At 45.2% G+C, this 23546-nt stretch overlaps 1 protein-coding gene across 1 annotated transcript in view; it reads left to right on the forward strand.

The window, feature by feature from the left end:
• PIK3AP1 (phosphoinositide-3-kinase adaptor protein 1) overlaps positions 1–23546 on the forward strand; it is a 101121-nt gene extending 77575 nt beyond the window's left edge. Inside the window, exons 11-17 of the mRNA XM_070432599.1 lie at positions 131–196; positions 2569–2774; positions 4101–4173; positions 10572–10727; positions 13654–13724; positions 15088–15206; positions 20150–23546. Of these exons, the coding sequence (XP_070288700.1) occupies positions 131–196; positions 2569–2774; positions 4101–4173; positions 10572–10727; positions 13654–13724; positions 15088–15206; positions 20150–20207 (749 nt within the window). The 3' untranslated portion in view covers positions 20208–23546. The remainder of the gene's footprint in view (positions 1–130; positions 197–2568; positions 2775–4100; positions 4174–10571; positions 10728–13653; positions 13725–15087; positions 15207–20149) is intronic.

Here is a 23546-nt window from a genome sequence, read left to right on the forward strand (position 1 = left end):
GGTGTGAGGTCATTATGATTATTAATTTTGAACAAGGTCTTGGTAATTTTTTTAAATGTGTAAGACATTTTAAAGCCCTTTAGAAAGAGATATGATTTGGCTTTTACCTAGAATACTGTTTATCTCACAGTTTTTGCAGAAAAAACTCAAGAACGGCCTGGGAATTTCTATGTTTCCTCAGAGAGCGTCAGGAAAGGTAAGCCAGTTGTCCTCAGCTCCCTTCTGTCTGACCTGAACTTCCAGGGGGTAGAAGTGTTAATGTTTCAGTGATTCCCTGGTGTCAGGGCAAATCCTTAGTTAGCATTGATAAATAGGGAGGGCCTGGAGATACCTGGGGTGGAGCTGCCTGAGAATCCCGTACTGATGGGAACGGGACGGGAGAAGAGATTGGGGTGCCCACAAATATTGTAGGAATTGATCACACCGGGGATAGTAACACTCTAGAAAGTGTCTGTAACAGCAGACAAAAGTATAATCTGAACATTGAGTTCAATCTCAACAGGTTGAAAGTGGGTGGCCCAGCACTCAGTCTTGACCCGATGATACGGTCCCACCATGTTACTTACTCACCCATCTAGCCTAGCTAAACTATATGTCAATGCAACTACTTTTAAAAATTTATCTTTATTGTGGAAAGTATTACAGATGTCCCCCTTTGCCCCCTTCCACCTGACCACCCCTTCCCCCGCCCCCCCACCCCCAGCCTACCGCACTATTTTCTGTGTCCATGGGTTATGCATTCATGCATATAAGCTCCTTGGTTAATCTCTTCCCACATCCCACATCCTGCACGCTCTTCCTTCTGAGATTCGTCAGTCTGTTCCATGCTTCTATGTCTCTGGATCTATTTTGTTCATCAGTTCATTTTGTTCATAAGATTTAACATACATGTGAGATCATGTGATAGTTGTCTTTCTCTGGCTTATTTAAGAGACATTTGCTTGCCCTCTTTCTTTTTTTTTAAAGACTTTTTTAAGGAAGCTTGAGGAGATAGGTGCTCTTTTCTTTTTGATCAATTTCCTTGTGCTAAACAGAGGCGTTCCATGTTATCCCATTGATGATTCTTTAGAAAAGCAGCTGACATCCTCTAAGCATTGGAAGGCATCCCTGAGGTTGTAGACTGGAATTGGTTGGCTTGTACATTTTGTTTTTTCCCCACATTTTATCTCGCAATACACTTCAGGAGGGCAAACCCAGGAGAAAAGCATGTGAGTGTGTGCAGACAGATGAGCGAATAGTTGGGAAGACTGATAGATAAACTCCCCTGAGGCTTTTTTGAATACCCCCTGGGGAAGCCACCTCTCTTTTTTCCTTCTTGCCATCTCCCTGAATCAATGCCCAAATCAGGTCCTGCTAGAGAAATGTAGAATCAAGGATAGCTCCACATGAACCGAGCAGTCAAATGTCAAGTTGTCTTCCCATGTTCCGGGGGCCCCATCACCTCTGCAAGTAGCTCAGTCCCCACAGAACGTAGTGGAGTCACAGCCTGGGGGAGAGAGAGGGGTTCACTTCATATTTCCCTCGAATCTCCAAAGCAGAGAGCTATGAATTTGTAATGTGGAGGAGAGGTTGGCACAACCCAAGGAGAGCCCGCTGGGACCCAGCACCTAATTTACACCTGGTGACGTTGGCCCTGGGTCATGATTCCATTGGCATGCCAGTCTCCTCGGGCATTGGATGCCCATAGGTCCACCATCCTTGTGCTCCATGCTGCTCAGAGGCAGGGAGGATGGGGAGAGCTGGGAGAGTGGGAGAGCATCCTGGCTAGACTTCCCTGTAAGTTCCCTTCTGGGAGTGGATTCTAGGCTAAAGCAGTGGTTCTCAACTGGGGGTGCTTTTTCCTCCCCCACCCACCCAGGACAGTCGGTAATGTTTGGGACGTTTTTGGTTGTCACAGCTGAGGAAGGGGGTGTTATTGGCATCTAGTGATTAGAGGCCAGGGACAATGCTCAACATCCTGCAGTGCACAAGACAGTCTCCCAGCGACAAAGAATTAGTCCAGAATGTCCCTAGTGCCTAGGTTGAGAGATGCTGGTCTAAAGGCCTCTCAGTTATTCAGGCTTGAGGGATTTCACTTACTCATCAGCAGATTTCCGACCTCCCTAAAACGTTGTGGCCTTTTCTACTTTTGTGTAATAGGCTTTGACGTTATTAGCTGCTTCCCTCTCTCTGATTCCATATCATCTGCGCCCCTTCTTGGTTTCACGTGCAATTGTTCTTGTGAGACACGTCCTCTTGAGCCCAGGGCCAGCTTTGTTAACCCCACGCATCCCACTTGGAGTGCGGGAAACGAGTTAAGTCGGCTCGCGTGAATTGCGCGTACTCCGCGGGAGCCGTCTTTAACTCGGTTCATATAGATTTGCGGTGGAGTGCGGGAAACGTGTAAACTCGGGCCGATTGTAACTGCGTATTACCAAATATTTGTTTGTAATCCACCCTTTTGGTGGATGGAACAAAACCAAAAGACAGAGCCATCTTATATTTTGGCGGGAAATTCACCCGCACTCCAAGTGATCCATGACAGCCCAGCGGGGGAGCTGTCACGCTGAGTTTTGCCTTCCTTTCCAGAGCCTCCCGTCAGACCGTGGAGAGACAGGCCCCCGTCAAGTATATATGATCCTTTTGCTGGGATGAAAACGCCAGGCCAGCGGCAGCTCATCACCCTCCAGGAGCAGGTGAAGCTGGGCATCGTCAACGTGGACGAAGCCGTGCTCCACTTCAAAGAGTGGCAGCTCAACCAGAAGAAGCGTTCGGAATCCTTTCGCTTCCAGCAGGTAGGTAGCTGGCTCCGGGAGGAATTGGTTTCGTGTTTCTCCTAGACAGGAGTGGAGGGCCGGGTCCACAGCTGTCTTTTGTGTGGCTGCAACTGAGCCCCTGCGGCAGGGCCGGTGGACGTTTTTTGAGTGTCATTGTGAGTCAGTGCATGTGTGGATCTGTCACCTGTAACCACCCCTGTTCCCTGGCTGAGAGCTGGGTGGCTTTTCTGGTTGTCACAAGGCTAGAGATCAGGAACAAAGACTCAACTGTAAACCCCAAATTTGTGGCTGTGGCTTCCCTCCACATGGGGCCCTATGCTTTTGCTTTCCAGCTTTTTCTTTTCAGAGTCTCTGTCTCTACTCCTAGTGGCAAGACTCCCACAGAACTATCACAGTTTACAACTCAAAGAGCACTTGGAAAGCTCCCAAGAAATACGATAAAATAAGTCATAGATATAAAACCACCCAAGTTAACACACACACACACACACACACACACACACACACACACACCTTCCTGTGCTTCCCTACTGCTCCGTGGACCCACCTTAGTCTCTCAGTCACAGTCACAGCCCAACCCAACTTGCAGTCTGGCCTCTCGCATGGGAACCTTCTGCATGCCTGGATGTTAGTCCGGGGGGCATTTCCCTAGAATGCGCAGACTCTTCACTTCCAGTGGTTGTTGTTTATTGACTAAAATAGCAACAAATTTCCACCCTCACGTCTATTCAACATTTATTGAATGACTACAATAGACCTGACTGCAGAATTACAGAAAGATGCATGACCTGGTCTTGCCCTTTAAGAGTTCACAGTGTTTCTGAAGAAAACACACATGCAGCATAGCCCAGTGCCAGATGGCATGGGCAGTCACGAAGGACCGGAGCAGAGTAGGGAGGCTTTAGGGAGAAGGGGAGCCTTGACCCAGGCTTGCAATAGAATTATGGAAAGCAATCGATGTCCTTCAAGGTCAGGGGAATCAGAACACAATTTCTGAGGCAGGAATGTGCATGGAGTGTTTATGAGCAGGTAACAGACTGGCTTGGCTAAGGGGCACACAAGGAGGGTGGCAGTAGGTTATAAGGCTGGGAAGGAGCTGGGAGGGAGCTGGGAAACACTTTATTGTGGACAAGGTGTCTCTCTCTTCTCTTCAGGCACAACTTCTAAGAGTACTTGGATTTCCCTGGGGGCAGATTGCAAATGCACTCAGCCTCATTTGCATGTTGGAGATATTATTGCAATGTGATATATCTTACAAACAGCCTAAAATCAGAAAGAAACTCTAAAGCCTAGAGGGCATATAACTCTGATTCATACTCTAAAAACAAATTAATTTTTCCGCAGGAAAACCTTAAACGGCTAAGAGACAGCATCACCCGAAGACAGAGAGAGAAGCAAAAAACAGGAAAGCAGACAGGTATGTGGCTTGCTGGGGTGAGGGACTTTGCTGCTTGCCCAGCACCTGTCACCCTGTTTACATATCTGGGTCCCCTGCTTGACTGTGCGGTCCTTTTGGGCAATGGCTTCGTCTTGTTAATTCTCTATGTCTGGTACCTGGAACATAAGACAAGCCAGTCAGCAAGTGAATGAATGGATGGCTTGAACTCTGCATCCCTCTACCCTCCCACTCAAAGAGGATGGTTTCTCTCCGGGCACCAACTCTCCCCTGGGCATCCAGGAACATATGGTTTTTGTGCAGAGAAAGGACAAAAATCCCGTTTGCATAGTACCTGTTTTGATTCAAGCAGAGAATTGTGTCATCGGTATCCACACCACACACTGCTTCAGAAGCCGAGCAGGGCTCCAAGCCTAGCAGGGCTCCTGCCATGTGTCAGGGCCATGAATCCCAGTTGTGCACACTGAGGACCAGGTCCCTCTGCTCCCCTTGACTCATCCTCCATGTGGCACCACCACCCTGCAAGGAGTGGGCATTTGCTCACACTGCATATTCCCACTGAGAACCTGTGGCAACCTTACACCGAAAGGAGCTGGCAAAAAAAAAAAAAAAAGCTTCCAGGGGCTCTCAGATATTGAATGGAGCCTCATTACATAAAGAGTTAAGTCTTTCTCCAGCTGCCATCAACAGCCCTACTTCCACCTGAACCTGGTCAGGCTGGTAACACCCTAGTCTTCAAACAGGACGTCTTCCTGCCACTTCCTGCTCATGCCTCTCCCTTGTCATCTGTATGAAATTACTGGACTGTAAGACTCAGTCTGGCAGCCCTTCACAGTGGAGCCTTCCTGGACCACTCCAGGCCATTGTATTCCTTCCTCATTAGAGCATCTACAGAACTGCTATTTTCCCATTCATCTGACGCTTCTTTTTGCTGCCTCTGAGTGCTGATACTTCACTCAAACCATCAGCAGTTCCAAAATGCAATTTAAATCTGCTCATTTCCGACCATCTCCCACGCTGCAGCTGCAGCCAAACTGCCATCACCTTTTCTTGGGTTAATGCAGGAGCCTCTTCCATGGTCTCCCCATGTCTATTCTTATTCTTCTACAGTTAATCCTACAAACTGCAGCCAAGACTTTGTAAAAAAGACAAACAAACAAAAAAACAATCAGATTGTGCCATTCCCTTGCTCAAAACCCTCCAGGGACTTTTGTTCCAGACAGAGGAAAATGATACTCTGGCCTCCAAGGTCCTGCATAACTGCCCCCTGGCTCATCCTCCACTCTGTGCTCTCCAGTAGAAATGGACTCGTTTTTGCTGCTCTATCAAGCCAAGAGCATTGTCCCCAATGCTGTCCTCTCTCTACTTTTCTCCCACATCTTCACTGGCTGGCTCTTTTCATCCTTCAGTGCTTGGCTGTAAATTCTCCTTCTCAGAGAAGCCCTCTCTGCCATTCTCTCCAGAGCACTTCCAACACTCGCTTCCTATGCCACTGCTTACCCTCTCTTTTTACACATCACAGACCGGATGATCCTTTGTTCCTGTTCTCATGATTATCCCCCCCCACACACACACACACCACCCCCTTATTTGTTGTAAGCTCTGTAAGGGTAAGAATTTTGTCTTGACTGAATCCAATACACGTAGCAAGTACATTGATGGGGCTCAAGAAATCTTTGTTGGTATGGTTGGTTTCAGTAAAATGTTTGGTGACATCATTCATTCATTCCACAAATACTTGTTGAGCACCGGGCACCCTGACAAAGACAGAGACCCATAAGACACAATCTTCGCTATCCAGTAGCTCACGAGTTAGACTTTTATTTGTGTAAGTCTGGTTTTCCCAGCGAGAGCCTAGCACAGTGTTTTGCATGTAATACTAGCCTAGTGAGTATTAATGATTTTTAATATTTGGGAGAAGAAGGATGTACAGAGGTTACACCCATGGCAGAAGGTCAGAGAGATCATCCTGATGACCTCTTGATGTCTGCTTGAGCGACCGGATTTTAAATGTCTGCTGCCACTAGTTAAGTCCACACTTGTCTGCCCTGATGGTGAGAGGAGGAGAACGGAGAAAAGGCAAAAAATCTGGTTCAAGATCTGCAAGTCATCCTTGGGTTGGACAGTAGGGCTCTGGGTAGTAAAGGGACTGAGGTGCTTTTTATTTTTATTTTCTGGTAATCCTCACCCAAGGTTATTTTTCCATTGATTTTTTTTTAGAGAGAATGGAAGGGAGGGGGAGAGACAGAGAGAGAGAGAGAAACATCGATGTGACACATCAATTGGTTGCCTCCTGCACATGCCCCAAACCAGGGTTGGGATGGAGCCTGCAACCGAGGTGTGTGCCCTTGACCGGAATCAAACCCAGGACCCTTCAGTCCGATGGCCAACGTTCTATCCACTGAGCCAAACTGGCTAGGGCAGAGGTGCTTTTTAAAACTAGAACACATAAACTCAACAAAAGAAGCCTTGATTAAGTGAAGCATTCAAGCTTTTAAATCTAGGCAGCATCAAGAAAGCTGCAATTTAGTGATGCATGTGGGGATGCACGAGGGGTAAGAGAGCCAGGGTATTTAGACAACGGTTCCCACGTCTTCGGTTGAGGCCTGCTGGGGGTGGGGGGTGGGGGGTGGGGGACCCTTGCAATCTGGCTACCAGAGGAAGCCGCAGCAGTTGGGAGTTGGACCCTGCACTGGACGGTGTGGCCCAAGGGCTTCAGAGCACCTGCCAAAGAGAAGGCATTATTTGTGGTTGAGTAAATATGATCTATCAGTTATCTCCATAAAACTCGATTACATATATATATGTTTAGTAACATACTAACTTGTAATTGCATATTCCAGGGATTTTCACACTGTGCATGCTTGTGGGGATGGGGGGGTAGGAACTGGGGGTGGGGTGGGCGATGGGGGAGGAGATTAGGATTGGAACAGAGTTTGAGGCCACTTACTCTGCTTCAACCATCACAGCTCCTTTAAAATATTTGTTTTCTACACCGAGCTTCTGTTTTCACTAGAGGAAAGAATTCTGCTTCACAAAAACTGAAAACTGTTGGCACAGAATGACATCGATCTATAGGAAAATGAGGGTTGATGGTGGCATTTCTGATTAAAGGACATTCCCCAGAAATGGAGCCCACTCTAGACAGAAAGACTGCCTCTCTTCATTTAAAAACTTCATTTGCCTTAGAAAAGAAAAACAATGATCCTTTTTCTTTAATTTGGGTTAGCACACCACGGATAACTAAAAAGTAAGGATCTGTTCATAATAACTTTCCAGTCTTTCTTCAGCCCCAGGGAGCTATTTTGCTCTTATTGGGATGGTGCAGGGCGGTGTGATGGTGTAGGAAAGCAGAGGAGGGCTGGCGTGGCTCCTGACTTGTTGAACATCCCGGCCCCACAGAGAAGACAATCAATATTTGTGTTCTGGGTGTGTCTGTGGCCAGTTCGGGGCAGGACCAAGATCAGCAGGCTGGGTCCCAGGAAACCTGATTTCTGATCCCCACTTGGTCACTGAATCATTTTATAATCCAGGACAATACCTTGAACCACTCTGCCTCAGTTTCCTCATTCATGGTTATACCTGACTTATTTACTTAATGGAGAAATCTTGACGTTCAAAGGAGGTATAATAACACGTGTGAATGCACTTTGGGGAAAGTCCTACGCAATCTAGTAATGATAACTAGTATTCCTGGCATTGTTCCTTTGTTCAAAGACTGTCAGGATTTTGTAGACATTTAGACTGGCTCTACTTGATTTTTTTAACTTTTGACTCCCTTTTTCCCCCCCTATGTATTCTACTTTTCTTCCTCCTAGAATTGGTTGAGAGTAGACTATTGTCTCATTGAAGTGAGTAAAACAAACAGGAACCTCCCTTTAAAAGATTGTTGTTTAAAAAAAACATGCCAGGAACCAACCAGTGTGGCTCAGTGGTCGAGTGTCCACCTGTGAACCAGGAAGTCCAGTTCAATTCCTCCTTGGGGCACATGCCCAGGTTGCTGGCTCCATCCAATAGGGGGAGTGCAAGAGGCAGCTGATCAATGATTCTCTCCCCATCCCTTCCTCTCTGAAATCAATAAAAAATATATAAACAACAACAACAAAACATGCTAGGTCAAAGCTGAGAGAGACAGAAAAGTAAGACAGTTATTTGGACTCTAAAAACCCATAGGCTCACACACATATGCGGGTATACCCTGCTAGTCTCTGCTCATGTAGTTCCAAGCATGGATGGGTGCTCCCACTATTCAGTTGTAACCAAGAGAGCCCGAGGAGGTGAAAAAGATGTGTGCTACACAGAGACCTGGAAAGCTGGTTTAATACTAAGACCATGCACTGCACTTGGAACTGGAGTCTCTAGAATGAGGAGAGCTTGTGCCTTCACAAACCAACAATGCACCTTTTTTTTTTAATTCTCACCTGAGGATATGATTTTATTGATTTTTAGAGAGTATGGAAGGGAGATAGATAGATAGAAACATCGATCAATTACCTCCTGTACATGCTCCCACTGGGGATCGAACCTGCAACCTAGGTATGTTCCCTGACCAGGAATTGAGCCTGCAACCTTTTGGTGTACAGGCCAACACTCCAACCAACTGAGCCACCCAGCCAGGGCCAACAATGCACCTTTTTCATATTCTCTGTGCAGGATGTTTTTCATACACTTGGCCTATCCTGTCTTCACGCCAGCTCTTTCATACTGGTCTAGCTTATCCGTGTGCCCTTATTGGCAGGCTTCTGGCTTTGGCAAACAGAGCCACCTACCCTTGGACTCCCTGAACTTCCTGCTATGCCTATCTCATAGAAGAGTTGGGTGGAGAAGGAAGTGGTACCTGGAAGATAAGGTGGCATGTACACCTGAGCTTGCACCTCTCCCCAGAGGTCCTGCCTCAGGGCAGCTAGGGGAGCTCACCTGGCTTTTACACTTCCCAGGGGAGGAAGCTAGTGTGACACCTAGAGATGTTTTGTTCTGCTCATACAGCAGGAGTTGTTTTCTGGGCATAGAACCCAAGGGTGGAAATCTAGTGAGAAAGACTAACCACTGGGCAGGGCTAAGCCAATAAAAAGATCAGGTCAGCCCTGGCTGGTATTTCTCAGTGGTTAGAGTTGTAGCCTACTTATGGAAGGGTCTCAGGTTTGATTTCCCTGTCAAAAGGCGCATACCTGGTTTGCAGGTTTGATCCCTAGCCCCGGTCTGGAAGCTTGAAGGAGGTAGCCAATCAGTGTGTCTCTCACATAAATGTTTTTTTTTCTTTCTCCCCCTCTCTACCTCTTTTCCACTCTCTGTGAAAAGTAATGGAAAACATATCCTTGAGTGAGGATTTAAAAAACGAGACAGAGAGAGAGAGAGAGATCAGGTCAATGCTTTGCAGAGCAAAAGAAATAATCTATCTTTCTGAATCTGTGGGGTCTAAAACCATCCATCAGTCTTCCAAGTACGAAATCTTTCTCAGGCCATTGGGCCTCCTTTCACAACTCTCTGTTGTCAGTTGTGAGCCACCCACCCATCATCCATCATTTATTAAGGGATTGAGAGGCAGTGTGAGTGGTGCTGAAGAGCCTGAACTTTGGAGCCTGCTTCGAAGCCCAGCTGTCCCACTTGCCAGCTGTATACTGGGGGCGTGCTGCCTCACTTCTCTGTGCCTTAGTTTCTGTTGGGAATGATGACAATAGCATTTATTTCATGGTGTTGGGAGGTTTCAAGGAGCTAAAAATATGGCTGCTCTTAGCATTCTACCTAATGTTGCCTGGCTGGTGTTGCTCAGTGGTTGGGCACCAACCTATGAACCAGGAGGTCATGGTTTGATTCCAGGTTGGGGAACATGTCTGGGTTGCAGGCTCGATCCCCAGTGTGGGGCCTGCGGGAGGCAGCTGATCGATGATTCTCTCTCATCATTGATGTTTCTCTCTTTTTCTCTCCCTCTCCCTTCCTCTTTGAAATTAATGGGGAAAAAAAGAGAATTCTACCTAATGCACAGGATAACCTATTATTAGGATCAATGATGTTCACACCCCCTCCTCACAAAGGGCACGAATTCGGAGAGGTCAACTGAATGACTCCCGTTCCACAGCTGGGGCCCCAGCCCTTTCCCTAATCAAATGTTCTTTCCACCACTACTCGGGAAGGAAGCATTTCCCTGCTCTTTCTCACATCCTCCATCTCTCTCTTTTGCTCCCCAACAATGGTCACACAGGACTCTGTGGAGTTTTGGTGCTGAATTGGGCAGAGCCCCATCTGTTCTCCCTCCTCTTTCTCTCCTCTTTTCTCTCTCCTCTTCCCTCCCCTCCTCTCCGCTCTCCTCCAGACACCGTCCAGGTTCCGGTGAGGGAGGCAGATGGAGAGGGAACAGCCGAGCAGTTTGGTAAATGGCAGTCTAGTGCCTTGAAGCTAATCCCCTTTTCCTCTCATTCCAGCCTTGGAGATCACCGTCCCAATTAGGCACTCACAGCTGCTGCCCAGCAAAGTGGAGATTGGAGTCTACGAGAGTGGCCCCAGGAAAAGCGTCTTCCCCCCACGGACGGAGCTAAGACGGGGAGACTGGAAGACAGACAGCACCTCCAGCACAGCGAGTGAGCAGGCTGAGCCTGGCGCGGGTGGGGTGGGGAGAGGGTGCTTTCACAGCTGACTCCAGCTGGCTGGTGCCTTTGGGCCTTGGACACAGGCTCTGTGATGAGCCCCGCACATCTCAATAGGAACCTGCTTTGGGTTTGGAAGGTGTAAGAAATGAGAGGCATTTAACCTGTGAGTTTCACCTTTTTTCAGGGACCAAAGATCCGTTACACAAATACTCCCTAAAGCCAGATTGCATAATTGCTACCCTATCCCTTTTATGAATAGGAGAATCTAGTATAATACTAGTTAACATTGAGCACTCACTACATGCTAAGACTCTTCCATAGCTTCTTTAATTTAATTATCATAATGACTGCATGGTGCCCTGCCCTCCGGTAAACAGCTGGTAAGTGGTAGAGCCGGGATTTGAACTCAGGTAGACTGGTCCAGGGCCAAGACTTTAACCATTATTCTTTTTGCTTCCTCAACGGTGTTAAGGAGAGGGAAAGGGCACAAAGTCAAAAACATTAGAAAACAATGGGCTCAAATTTGAGAATTCCAACAATATGGGTGAGGATTTAATTAGGAAATGTCTTCCTTTTGGCTCGAAAGCTTGAATAGGAGCCTGATTGCAGCAGACAATAGGCGCTGATGTGCAGGCAGGAGCTGGGGACTTGTTTCCGCATCCAAGGCAGTGTTAGCTGACTTCACCACCCGAGTAGATGGAGTTTCCTTTCTTTCATACATTTTAGTGTTATCAAAACAGCTAGGAATGCCGTGAAAGAGCCAGAGACAAGCTGACTTTCAGGACTCATGTCTCCTTAAATGTCAGGCATTGGCATTGGATGTTGGAACAGGAATGTCAGGCAATAGAGGTATAATGGGGGCGTGCTGCCTCACTTCTCTGTGCCTTAGTTTCTGTTGGGAATGATGGCAATAGTGATTATTTAATAGGAACAGGAAGGTCATCGAACCCAAGGGTTCTTGATCTTTTCTGCATCACAAACCCCTTGGTGGAGCTGATACCTGCTCCCGATGCACTTTATGAAAAATGCATATGCTTGTGCGCGCGTGCGTGCACACACACACACATACACACACACACACACACACACACATACTTTTGCTCACTTTTAGGTCAAGAACCTCTGAACTAGTCTCCCTCCTTACTTTGTAGATAGAGTATTTGTAACCCAGAAAAGGAAAGAGTTTTGCCCAAGGTCACACAGCCAGTGAGTGGCAAAGTGGGAGTGGAATCCAGCTCCTCTCAGGCTAACATTCCTGCCACTGTTACCTGTCAAAACAGACCCAAAGCATATCACATGACCACACGGGAATCTAGACTGGACAGAGAGAACTTCCCTTTACATTATGGAGGGTGATAATGTGTATCTAAAATTCCCTTAAGGCAATTTAGAGAATTCTGACAAGTTCAGAAATGAGAGAGATTTTTCCAGTGATTATAAGTGATGGAGGAAGCAAGGGGCACGTGGCTCATCTCTCAGATGTTTTGGAGGACAGAAGTGGTATAAACCTTCTCAAAGTGAGGGCAGTCATTGTAGGGTAGGGAGAGGGGAAGTTTAACAAGACAAAGGCAAAGTCCTCGGTTCAGGTACAGATTAATTTTAAAGACTTTATGCATGTGTTTTGAGTTAGTTTGGGGTAGGAACAGAATGGAAAACATAAATGGTGCTTCTTACCATTTATAACCTAGGGATGGCTAGCTCATCTGGCTAGAAAATATTAGTAAATGACACTGATGGATTTTACCCTACCCTGTGGCTATAGACTGCATCCGGGCCCTGTTACACAGTTTCAGTTACCTATTGCTATGTAACACACCACCCCAAATGCAGTGGTTTGAAAGGACCATTCATTTATGAGGGAGGCTGAGGCCCTCACCCTCTGCAGGCTGATGACTTGCTTGCCCACATTCCCTCTGGATTGCACAATGTGATACATGCACATGTTTGACATAATTTAAGTAGAAAACTTCAACAAAATTTGTTTGCAGCTTTCAGAAGTGGCCCAAACAAGTGAGAAATAGAGCATCTCTGCTTCCCTGTTTGTCAAATCAGAGCACTAGTACCACATACCATTTTCATAGGGGTTAAGCAATCATGTTTTTATAGCACACTAGAGGCCCAGTGCACGAAATTTGTGCACTTGGGGGTGGGGGTCCCTTAGCCTGGCCCTCTTGCTGTCCAGGGGCCCTTGGGGGATGTCCAGCTGATGGCTTGGGACATCAACTAAGCCGTCAGTTGGACATCCTTAGTGCTGCCATGCAGGCGGGAGAGGCTCCCACCATCGCTGCTGCACTAGCCAGCTGTAAGCCAGGGTTCTGGCTGAGCAGCGCTCCTCCTGTGAAACGCACTGACCACCAGAGGGCAGCTCCTGTATTGAGCATCTGCCCCCTGGTGGTCAGTGCGCATCATAGCGACCGGTCATTCCGCTGTTTGGTTGATTTGCATATTAGCCTTTTATTATATAGCAGCGGTTCTCAACCTGTGGGTTGCGAACAATGAAAATACATCCTGCATATCAGATATTTACATTACTATTCATAACAGTAGCAATATTACAGTTATGAAGTAGCAACGAAAATAATTTTATGGTTGGGGGTCACCACAACATGAGGAACTGTATTAAAAGGTCGCGGCATTACGAAGGTTGAGAACCACTGTATAGGATAATGTGTGGGAAGCCCTCTGTAAATGGTAGCTGTACAGCAAAATATGTAATAAAAAGGTGAACCATTTTGTTTTATACTGAAAGAAAAACTGACCTCTAGTAAAATGGTATAAAACGGCAACATTTGAAGACACATATCTTCACAGCTTGTGTATTGTTGCTGTCGGTAAAAAAAAGTAAGTGCTAGAGTTGTGCATTGTATTTTAGCCTGAGGGAATCTAAGGTCCTGCTGATTTTGTTTGTACCCTTCAGGCAGCACAAGTAACCGATCCAGCACTCGGAGCCTCCTCAGTGTGAGCAGCGGGATGGAGGGGGACAATGAGGTGAGTGAGAGCCGAGACCCCCATCTGTCCTGTCCTAGGGTCATTTTATTGCAAGAAATAGAAATCCAGGTGAAAGAAGCCAGACACAAAGGATCACATATTGTGGGCTTCCATTTATATGAACTGTCTTGAATAGGTAGGTCCATGGAGACAGAATGCAAATCAGTGGTTGCCAGGGGCTGGGAGGAGGGGGAAACAAGCAGAACCGGCTCAAAGGGTACAGTGTTTCCTTTGGGGTGATGAAATGATTTGGGACTAGATAGAGGTAGTTAGTGGTTGGACAATATTGTGAATATACTAAATGCCACTGTTAGCTGCTGGCTTTATAATGATTTAATTTACGTTTAGAATTTCATCTCAATAAACAGAGGAAAGAAGGAAGAAAGGAAAGAAGGAAGGGAAGAAACAAGGGAGGGAGGGAAGAAATCCACTCAGGCTAGTTAAGCCAAAGGGGCATATGAGAAGGAGCTAGATGAGTCTCAGGGAATCAGGGACACTGATCACAGTTTGGGGCCTAGATCAGGAGTGGCGAGATGCTAGAGCCAATGCCACCGGTCTGTGTTTCTCAGGGCCACAAGCTCTATCGTCTCTACTTCTCTGTGCATATCTGCTCTTTTCGCAAAGCTCCCTGGCCTTTTCTGCCTCCACAGGTAGAGTGGCAACTAGTCCCTTGAGAGCCACAAGACCTCCTAGCAGGGAGTAGCTGGGTGACTTAGGCTGAGGCCCAATTTGGCTTATGGTTCTGACTCAGGGACCAGGGGCTGGGACAAGTGGAAGGGGTCACATGGGAAAGGATTGCCCAGGAGACTCCCTGAGAAAGGGTCCTAGGAGTGGGCCACCCCTTCAGTGCACAGCTTGTTTTACCCTATGATGGTTCTGTTGTCCCCCAAAGGGGCTTTTATTTAAAAATAAAAATTCTCCAGCTCTATCTGGTTATATAGAGAAGTGCTTCTCAAACTTTAATATGCATAAGAATTGCCTAAGGCCTGGTTAAAATGCAAGTTCTGATTGAGCACATCTGAGGAGGAACCTGAGATCCTGTCATTTCTCACAAGCGTCCAGGTGATGCTGACCTCGATGGCCCAGAGACTGTGCTTTGAATAGCAAGGACCATTAATGATCCTGTGGGCCTGATTGTCTCTTGAGCGGCTCCAGGAGTCAATGGAAAGCTGCCCTGGTTTTGCTGGGTTGATGATAAGTTTGTGAATAACCTTCAGCCAAAGCCTGAGGAGGCTGAGGGGATTTGGGGATAGTGGTATCTGTCCATCTGCCTTCCCTGATCTTGAAATATGCTGGGAACTTTCAACATGCTGGTTGCTGGATGTAATTTTCACCAATCCTTCTTGTGTTTTTGTTACTGTAGGATAATGAAGTCCCTGAGGTTACCAGAAGTCGGAGTCCAGGCCCCCAACAAGTGGATGGAACATCCACCCTGCCCATCGATAGGCCCCCCAGGGTGCCTCCCCGAGCGGCCTCACAGAGGTAACATCGAAGCTGATAGGAAAGTTTTCCCCTCGCTTTCTGAATCCTGTTTAAGTTGTTCATCAGCATGGAACTTAGAGATGGTTTGTTTGTCGACCATCCCAGTTGCAGAGGAGGGCATCAGAGAGAAGAGGGGCCAGGAGGGAATCATGATGATCTTCGTGGTGGAAGATAAACCCCAGGGGAGAGGAGGAGTTGGGGGCATCTAAGATGACCTAAGAATGAGTGCCTGCTTTTGTCATATTTCAGTGTGGACGCCTCATTAATTTAAGTGACGCTGTATTCAGTTGCATACACTTTTAATAGCAAATGGAATATTTCAGCGATGAAATACATTGGCAAACATCAACTTTTTGAGTAAATTGTATCTATTTTATTAGAATTTAGCTCCCTACTAACTAATTCCCTTGGCTGTATTGTGGAGACAGTGCCTTTTGGGAACCAGGAAGCAAGATGGAATTGGGAATGAAAATTAAGGTGAGAGGCAGCATGGTATGGTGGCGAGGAGCATGGCTCTGGTACCACGCTACCTGGACACAGGTCTCCTCTGGCTGTCACTTGTGAACTTGGCTGAATTAATTGACATTCATGTGCCTCAACTTAGTTTAACTCCATTCCTGCCTCCCTCGCAGCTCCCACATCCAGTGTGTCTCCAGGCCCTGTCCATTCTGCTGCCCTTTCAGATGCGCCCCCTCCTCTCCATCTGCCGGTGCCTAAGTTCATCCACATAGGCCCATATTTACCTCTCTGCCTGCAGTCGGTCCCTCCTCCACACTGCAACCAGAGTGCACTTTCCAGAACAGAAATAGCTGAGGATGTCACTTCCTGGCATATACGCTTTCACATTTAATTCTGTATCTTTTAGCAAGCTCTAGTCTCCATCTAGCCTTAAGTCCCACCCCCCTGCTGTATTCACCAAGGCTCCACCCCTTAAAAATTCCCAGGGAGCTGTGCCAGTTGGTACCATGTCTTTGTTCAATCTGCTCCTTTTGCCTGAAATGCTGTCTTCAATCTCTGCTTAGAAAATTCTGACACATCTTTTAAGACTCAGTCCAAATATCACCTCCTCTCTGGAGCCTTCCTTGATGCTCTTGGGTGAACTTTCTTGTGATTCCCCAAACACCTCTATTACACTTCATTCCACTTCATTGTGGCCCATGTTTACATACCCGTCTCCTCAAGTGGATGGTGAACCTCGAGAGAATAGAAACTGTTTTTTATTAAAAAAATTTTTTTCTACTCTCTCCATGCTTACCATCGTAACCAGAACATACTAGAAATTTAACAAATATTTATATTTACCATGTAAATGAATGAATGGATGGATGCATGGACTGGTACTGGTTAGTTTGGATGAAACAGTCTCAAGTCATCTACCACAGGTGGACTATAGGTTACTGGAAAGAGGCTTCACACTCCCACCTGTTGTAAGTTCCCAGCATATTTCAAGATCAGGGAAGGCAGATGTGACAAGAGGAGGGACAAATAGATGCACTTTATCTTTGCATGGCTCCTTAGTCCCTATAGGGTGGGTCCCTGGCAATGCCATCTCTTCTAAGGTAAGGCCCTGCCAGATGAGAAAAAAACACACAAATTCTTGCTGAGCCATTGCCCCTTTGTTTTTGAACTTATTTTGCCATTTACTAGTGATTTGACAGTCACTAACAACCTATGAAGTCGCCTTTAAGGCATAGCCTACATACCACCTAATCAGAACACACTTCGGGGGACTCCTGCAGTACCAGGTTAATCCTAAAACTGGACTTATAAAGAGGCCTGTGGAGTTTCCAGCAGGGACTGAAGTGGTCAGGGAGTGAGGGGACTTGAGACCAAGGCTATTTACTAATTAATAGAGAAACTTTAAAAATATATATTTTTACCAATGTTATGACCATACAAAATGATACCAGCTAAACAGCAGTGCTGCTTTAAAAGAATGTTAACCAATATCAGATTGCTGGGTTCTTGAACTAAGCTTATCTTTGAGACTTCAACCCTCAACAGGGAGGAGAAAGCAACCAGTGCCCAGTATCTCTGGACAATCGTGTCTCCAGCCCTGGCTTCCCAGGGTCCTGCAGAGGCTGTCTCCCCACAGGCCACTCTTGGTTGGTTTAATACTTCTTTTCTCCCATGGTTCTGAGATGTTTAAAATCACAAATCCATTTCCCTGAGATGGGACTTCCAAACCTTCGCTGGGCTTGTTCACCAGAATGAAATTTAGAGATGGTTTGTTTGCAGACCCACCCCAGTTGCAGAGTGGGGCCAGGAGGGAATCATGATGATCTTCGTGGTGGAAGATAGAAGTATGGCTCATAGAGCATACATAGGGAAAAGAGCTAAGAGTAGATCTTTAATTATATTGATAAATAATTAGCTTTACTTCTTGAGTGCCTACTCTAAGCCAGAAACTGTGCTATCCTCTTTCCAATAGTTATCGCCAATCCTCACAAAAGATTCCAATGAAGGTGTCATTACCTCTGTTTGGTAGGCTCAGGGAAGTTGAACTTGACCTTCAGACATGTGCATAAATGTCTCTGCTATATGTTCCCGTAGGTTATGACTTCCCTGGTCAAAACACTCAGTAGAGTGTACTGACTTTCCTTGTCTTTCTCATCTATTACATTCTCAGCACTGTGAGTATGGAATCTATGCCCATTTTACTTGCTGTTATTTCATCCCATATCCAGGAGTAGATGGATAATAGATAAATATTTATCTATTATAGAAAGGGAAGAAGGAAGGAAGGTAAGAAGGAAGGAAGGAACTGAAGGAAGAAAGAGAGGAAAGGAGGGAAAGAAGGAAGGAAAGAAGAAAGAAAGGAAAGAAGGAAGGAAGAAGTGGTATCATCCGACACCTCCTCTGGATTTCTCCTATAAGCCACAGTTCATAGGGTAGACTGGGGAGATGGAAGGGGATTTGCCCATTTGTTTTCTCTGGATAAAGAGATAACCACATAAAACCAGCTACTCCCAGGCGCCACAGCAGGACCTCCTGAGGATACCTGTGGTTATTTTTTCCTACTTCTGCCTCGCTCTGTCATTCCTGAGAGAGCCTTTCTTTCCCCATTTTTGTCATTTCCTTGACCTATACAAAACGTGCATTCAAAAGACATTTAGTAAATATTTTCTCATTGATTCATTTAATCCTCAAGTACGCAACTCCAGGGTAACACAGTTCAATTGCAGCACCTGACAAAGCTTTCTTTCTTGACTTATTGACTTGCTTCCAAGAGAATTGATATTAGTTTTAGAGCACATATGTGGAAATACCACCCGCAATCGTTGAACCTGTTTGTAAAAGGACTTACCCAAGTCTCTCTGGAGTGTCATTTAAGACTATTCAAAAACCATCCCGAATAACAGGGAGAGGGCTTTAGGAAAGCAAATGTGGCGTTGGGATAACACATTTAGTAATCCCTGAGGAAGTCATTGTGAGGAGCAGACCGGAAATTCTCAATTCTTCTCTCAAGGGGCCTTCCTGCTATAGTGTGTCTCCTGCCTGACTGCATATTTGAATTCCTGGTGTTTTAAAATAAAGGTTTTGTCATTATTCAGGTATGGCAAGGTCAACAGATCAGGGATGACTGCTGTTGAAAAGACAGTTTGTTATACTCACAGATCCTAAGCAGGGGCACCACTGGGTTTAGTCAGGAGAATGGGAGGGGAAAACGTAGGTGAGAGGAGCTTTTGTTGTGGTTTCCACAGGAAGGAACAAGTGAGATGGTTAGCAGATTTAGAATTGACTAGATTGAGTAATTTCAGCAGGCCTGGAGCAAAGGGGTTGCCTCCAGTTGTCAGGCATCTCGCCCTGAGGTGGTTAGGGTGGGTGGATAGTCCCCGCTCCAGTTCTGGGTACTATGAAAGGTGTGCTCCCAGGTACATTGTTTACTAGCTCTAGGAATTAGTTTACCCACCGAGGGGCAGCCTGTTCAGGCCCAGATCAGCAAGGCCCCAGGTGTAAAAGCATCAGAAAACGTAAGGCTTGGTTAATACAACTGGTTGGGGGAGAGAGACTATTAAAATGTTCTGATGCTTGAGCCCAATCCTCTAGAGCAGGGGTCCTCAGACTTTATAAACAGGGGGCCAGTTCACTGTCCCTCAGACCGTTGGAGGGCCAGACTATAGTTTAAAAAAAAAAACACTATGAACAAATTCCTATTCACGCTGCACATATCTTATTTTGAAGTAAAAAAACAAAACAGGAACAAATACAATATTTGTATTTGCATATGGCCCGCGGGCCGTAGTTTGAGAACCCCTGCTCTAGAGATTATGATGGAATGGGTCTGGGATAGAGCCTGGGGATTGATTGGTATTTTTCAAAGCTCGACTGGTGATTCTAATGTGCAGTGAGGATGGTGAGCCACAGCCAGCATGTATGTCACTCGGAGGTCCCTATGTGTGGCCAGTTTCATTAATGAAGGAACATGTCCTCTGTATAACAGACCAAATTTGCAGCAAATCATGGATGCGTAAAAACTACTTAATCAAATTCATTTTTAAATAGTTGGTTTATCTCTCTTTTTAAAAATTATTATGCAGTAATTACAAAGGTTAAAGACTCTTCCCTCTCAAATAAAAACATCTATTACAATTATACACATAGCATAGTACCTTATGAGAATGATTCCAATAAATATCACGGTGCATTTTCTTTTTTATTTTTATTGAATTTATTGGGGTGACAACTCCACAATACATCATCTGTATATTGTATTGTGTGTGTTCACCACCCGAAGTCAAGTCTCCTTCCATCACCATTCATCCCCTCTTTCCCTTTTCTCCCTCTCCCCAGCCCCCTTCCCCTCTGGTAACCACCAAACTGTTACGGTGCATTTTCAACTTGGAGAGACAAATACTTTCTCACTCGCAGTGTTTGACATAGGAAAGCCTGTTCACATCATGGTCTGCAAGGTCATGCTTTTGCTTTATCTTTCATTTCAGGCCTCCAACCAGGGAGATCTTCCATCCTCCTCCGCCCGTTCCACGCAGAGGTCGTTGATTCCACCTCCTAGAAGCTGCCTACTCCAGGACTTTGAGACGAGCAGTTCCCAGCCTGCCAACGATGTCTTCATGTTACGTTTTATGGCATGACTGCTGACCTTGAGACCCACTCTCATTACTGATATTGTTGCAGCCCTGCTGGTTTGGGCTTTCCTTAAAGAAGATATTATTAAGGCATGAAGGAGGGGAAAACGAAGGACTTTAGTCACCATTGCCAAGTGTATTGATCCATACCTTTGTTTGCCAAAAGGATGAAGACTTAATTGGGATCCTTACCTCTAACTTGACATGTCGGAAGCCTGAAAGATTGGTTAGAAATGTGCATTACACGTGATTTTACTGAAATGCATTTATATTAGGCCTTACTTATTTGTTAGTCCAGACTAATTTCTACAAGTGGTTATGATTTAGTACTTACGGTGTTCAAGTAAGAAGACATACCCTGATTTTTAAATGATTCTTCAACTTTTCTGTTGAACAGGCCAGCACTGTTCCTTCATCTTGTATTAAAACCTGTGAGCAGATACCCAACTATGTACATAACGAAGTATGAAGACTGAGAGACTGTGAACAGGAGGCGGGTGTTGCAATCAAATGCAGGAGGGTGTGTAAATGCCAGGGCTGGTCACAGGCAACAATCTGAAAAAGCCTTTAGTGCCGTCTCCCCTTATGTAGAAGTCAAAGCTGAGGTTCCACAGAAGTCTGGAGCTGAGAGTGTTTGGTTGGCTAGAGGAAGAGGCAGTTCAGAACCTGGGCCTGCCAATTCCAGGGGACCACACTTTCCATCTCCAAATAGCCAAACCCTCTCCCTCAAGAAGTGCCCAGATGTAGAAATTCAGTCAGTGACTGACGCTTGTCCTCCAGAAGTTTCTTTCTTCCATGATCTCCCAGGTATGGAACTACCATGTATTTTCCCCCAAACTTGGCATTAACACTTCAGTGTGCTTTCAAAAAAGTGATGCTGCCAAGGAGCATCTATTAGTGGTTGGGACCAGAAGCTTGGGATTCCAGGGACCCCATTTATTGTTCTGCCGTCTTTATAGGTCTTAGTTCTGGCCATAAAGAGAGAGGGGGGTCCTTGGCATTTTCTCTGCAAAGGGGTCCGAAGGGGAAGGAAGAACCTAAAGCAGAAATAGTTATTTCCTTATACACCTATTATTACCACTGGGCTTGGGAAATCTGTTTGTGCAGAGAATATAGAGCCTAAAGTATGTCATTAATTTTGAGTTCCTGCCACATCAATCTACCTTCAAAACACAGGTCCTTAATTTGATATTTAACCATATAATAAAATTAGTATTGGACCTATTTCTTTAAAAAATGTCAGAAATCGTATGGTTTTCCAGGAAATTATTCTCTGTCCACACAGATGTACAAAAGCCACACTATTAAAGATCATTTAGTACAGTTTTATTGGGTTCTTTTTTAATAATGAAAGGTTCTTTTTCGATCTCATTCCTCAGTCCAGCGAACCAGGACTATTGAAGTTAATAGCTTCTGAGATCTTGGTTGTTGTTTTTTTCTGACATAAAATACACTATTGGCCATGACCATCAAGAGAGTGTTTGTGCACCTGGCTGGGTGGCTCAGTTGGTTTGGTCCCATACACCAAAAGGTTGCAGGTTCGGTTCTAGGTCAGGGCACATACATAGGTTGTGGGTTCGATCCCCATTTGGGGCATGTAAAGGAGGCAACAGATCAATGTTTCTCACATTGATGTTTCTCTCTCTCTCTCTCTCTCTCTCTCTCTCTCCATATCCTTGGGTGAGGATAAAAGAAAAAGAGAAAGACAGTGTGTGTGTTTATGCAAATTACCTACCTTATGCCTGGCACATAGTAGCCACTCTGCAATGGCCCCTTTACTCTCCTTGTCACTGACTTGGGAGAAAGAGGGAAATGTGAGCTAAAAGGAGAACAAGACATTATCATGTTGGTGTGGTTGCCCTCCCTGTTATTTATAGGCAGTCTCTGTATTTGCCACACTTGATTTTGATAAAAGCTACACTTTTAAAATATTCAATACCTCTAATCCTTGTTTTGGATGCCAGATTTATATTTTTGTGCATTCTCTGATTGACCAACATTTAAATCAATAACATGATGTCAGCATCTTTATATGCACATCCTTGTTTGTGCAATACTGGAATATCTTACTGCATATGTGAAAACAAGTGGAAAACATAAAATTGAAAGTGCTATTGAGAAACCTGGGTCTCATTAATGTGATGTACTTGAGACATGGATGGAGGTGATCAGGAGTGTCAAGTCAAAAATGGCAAGTCTTAAACCCTCAATAGGTGTTCATTGAACATCCAAAATGATTGGTCATGTGTAAAAGTAAAAGAAGAAAATGAAAAAATTTGGATGAAACACTGCTATTGTGTGTTATCAAAGAAACTCTGATGATGAGGTAAAAAAAAAAAATTGTCATTTTCTAGATAAAGAACCACCCATTATAATACAGATTTATTCAACTTCCGCTACCCAACTTTTGTATATATATTTTTCGGAATACATTATGTAACAAAACCATGGATTTTAATAAAATGAGGATCACAAACTATGTTATAACAAGGTGTCCAAAGAAACTATGGAAAAGTTTCCTGTATGATGCTTTGGGAGGCAGCTCTGCTGTCGCCATCCTTCCCCAAGATTTTACAAGCTGGTGCAATAGGAAGTAAAATAATTAGTCATATTCATTGCCATTGCCTTTGCCTCTAACTGTACAGGGTACATTGTCCTCCAGTTTCTAGGTGAGCACTGTTCCTTTATATTATATTAAAACCTGTGAGCACATAACCCAACTATATAAGCAACGAAGTATGAAGACTTAGATACTATGAACAGGAGGTTGGTTGTTGCAATCAAATAATTGAACCTGACATATCTAATGAGGTGAGTAATCCCCAATGCTTTGTCATAATTAGGCAAAGTGATACTATGTAAATGACCTCAAGGAGTATTTTTCCAAGTCAATCTAAAAGCTTCACCCTTATCCCTACCCCTTTATTTTGCTTTGTTATTAAAAAGGAGAGGTCCTGGCCTGTCCTGTATCACCCCAATAGCTGGGATTTTCACATTCCTCTCCCATAGGTTCCCCCCCCCCCCCGCCCCCCAGGAAGTAAGCTGGTTTTCTGTGCTCCTCTTTCAAAGAATAATGTGTGCTTTTGCAGCTGGTTGGCTGGGGAAGCATTAGTAACAGATTTATTTCTAAGAAAGACAAGTGGCTAATTTGGATAACTCTAAAAGACTCATCCTAACAATTAATCCTCAAATTTGAGGAATCTGCCTGTATAAACATTTGCTTCAGTTTTATCAATAAATTGTGTTATGTTTA

The sequence above is a fragment of the Myotis yumanensis genome, unplaced genomic scaffold (genome assembly GCF_028538775.1).
Source record: "Myotis yumanensis isolate MYYU_CA2020_CCGP unplaced genomic scaffold, mMyoYum1.0.hap1 SCAF_13, whole genome shotgun sequence".
Lineage (NCBI taxonomy): Eukaryota > Metazoa > Chordata > Mammalia > Chiroptera > Vespertilionidae > Myotis > Myotis yumanensis.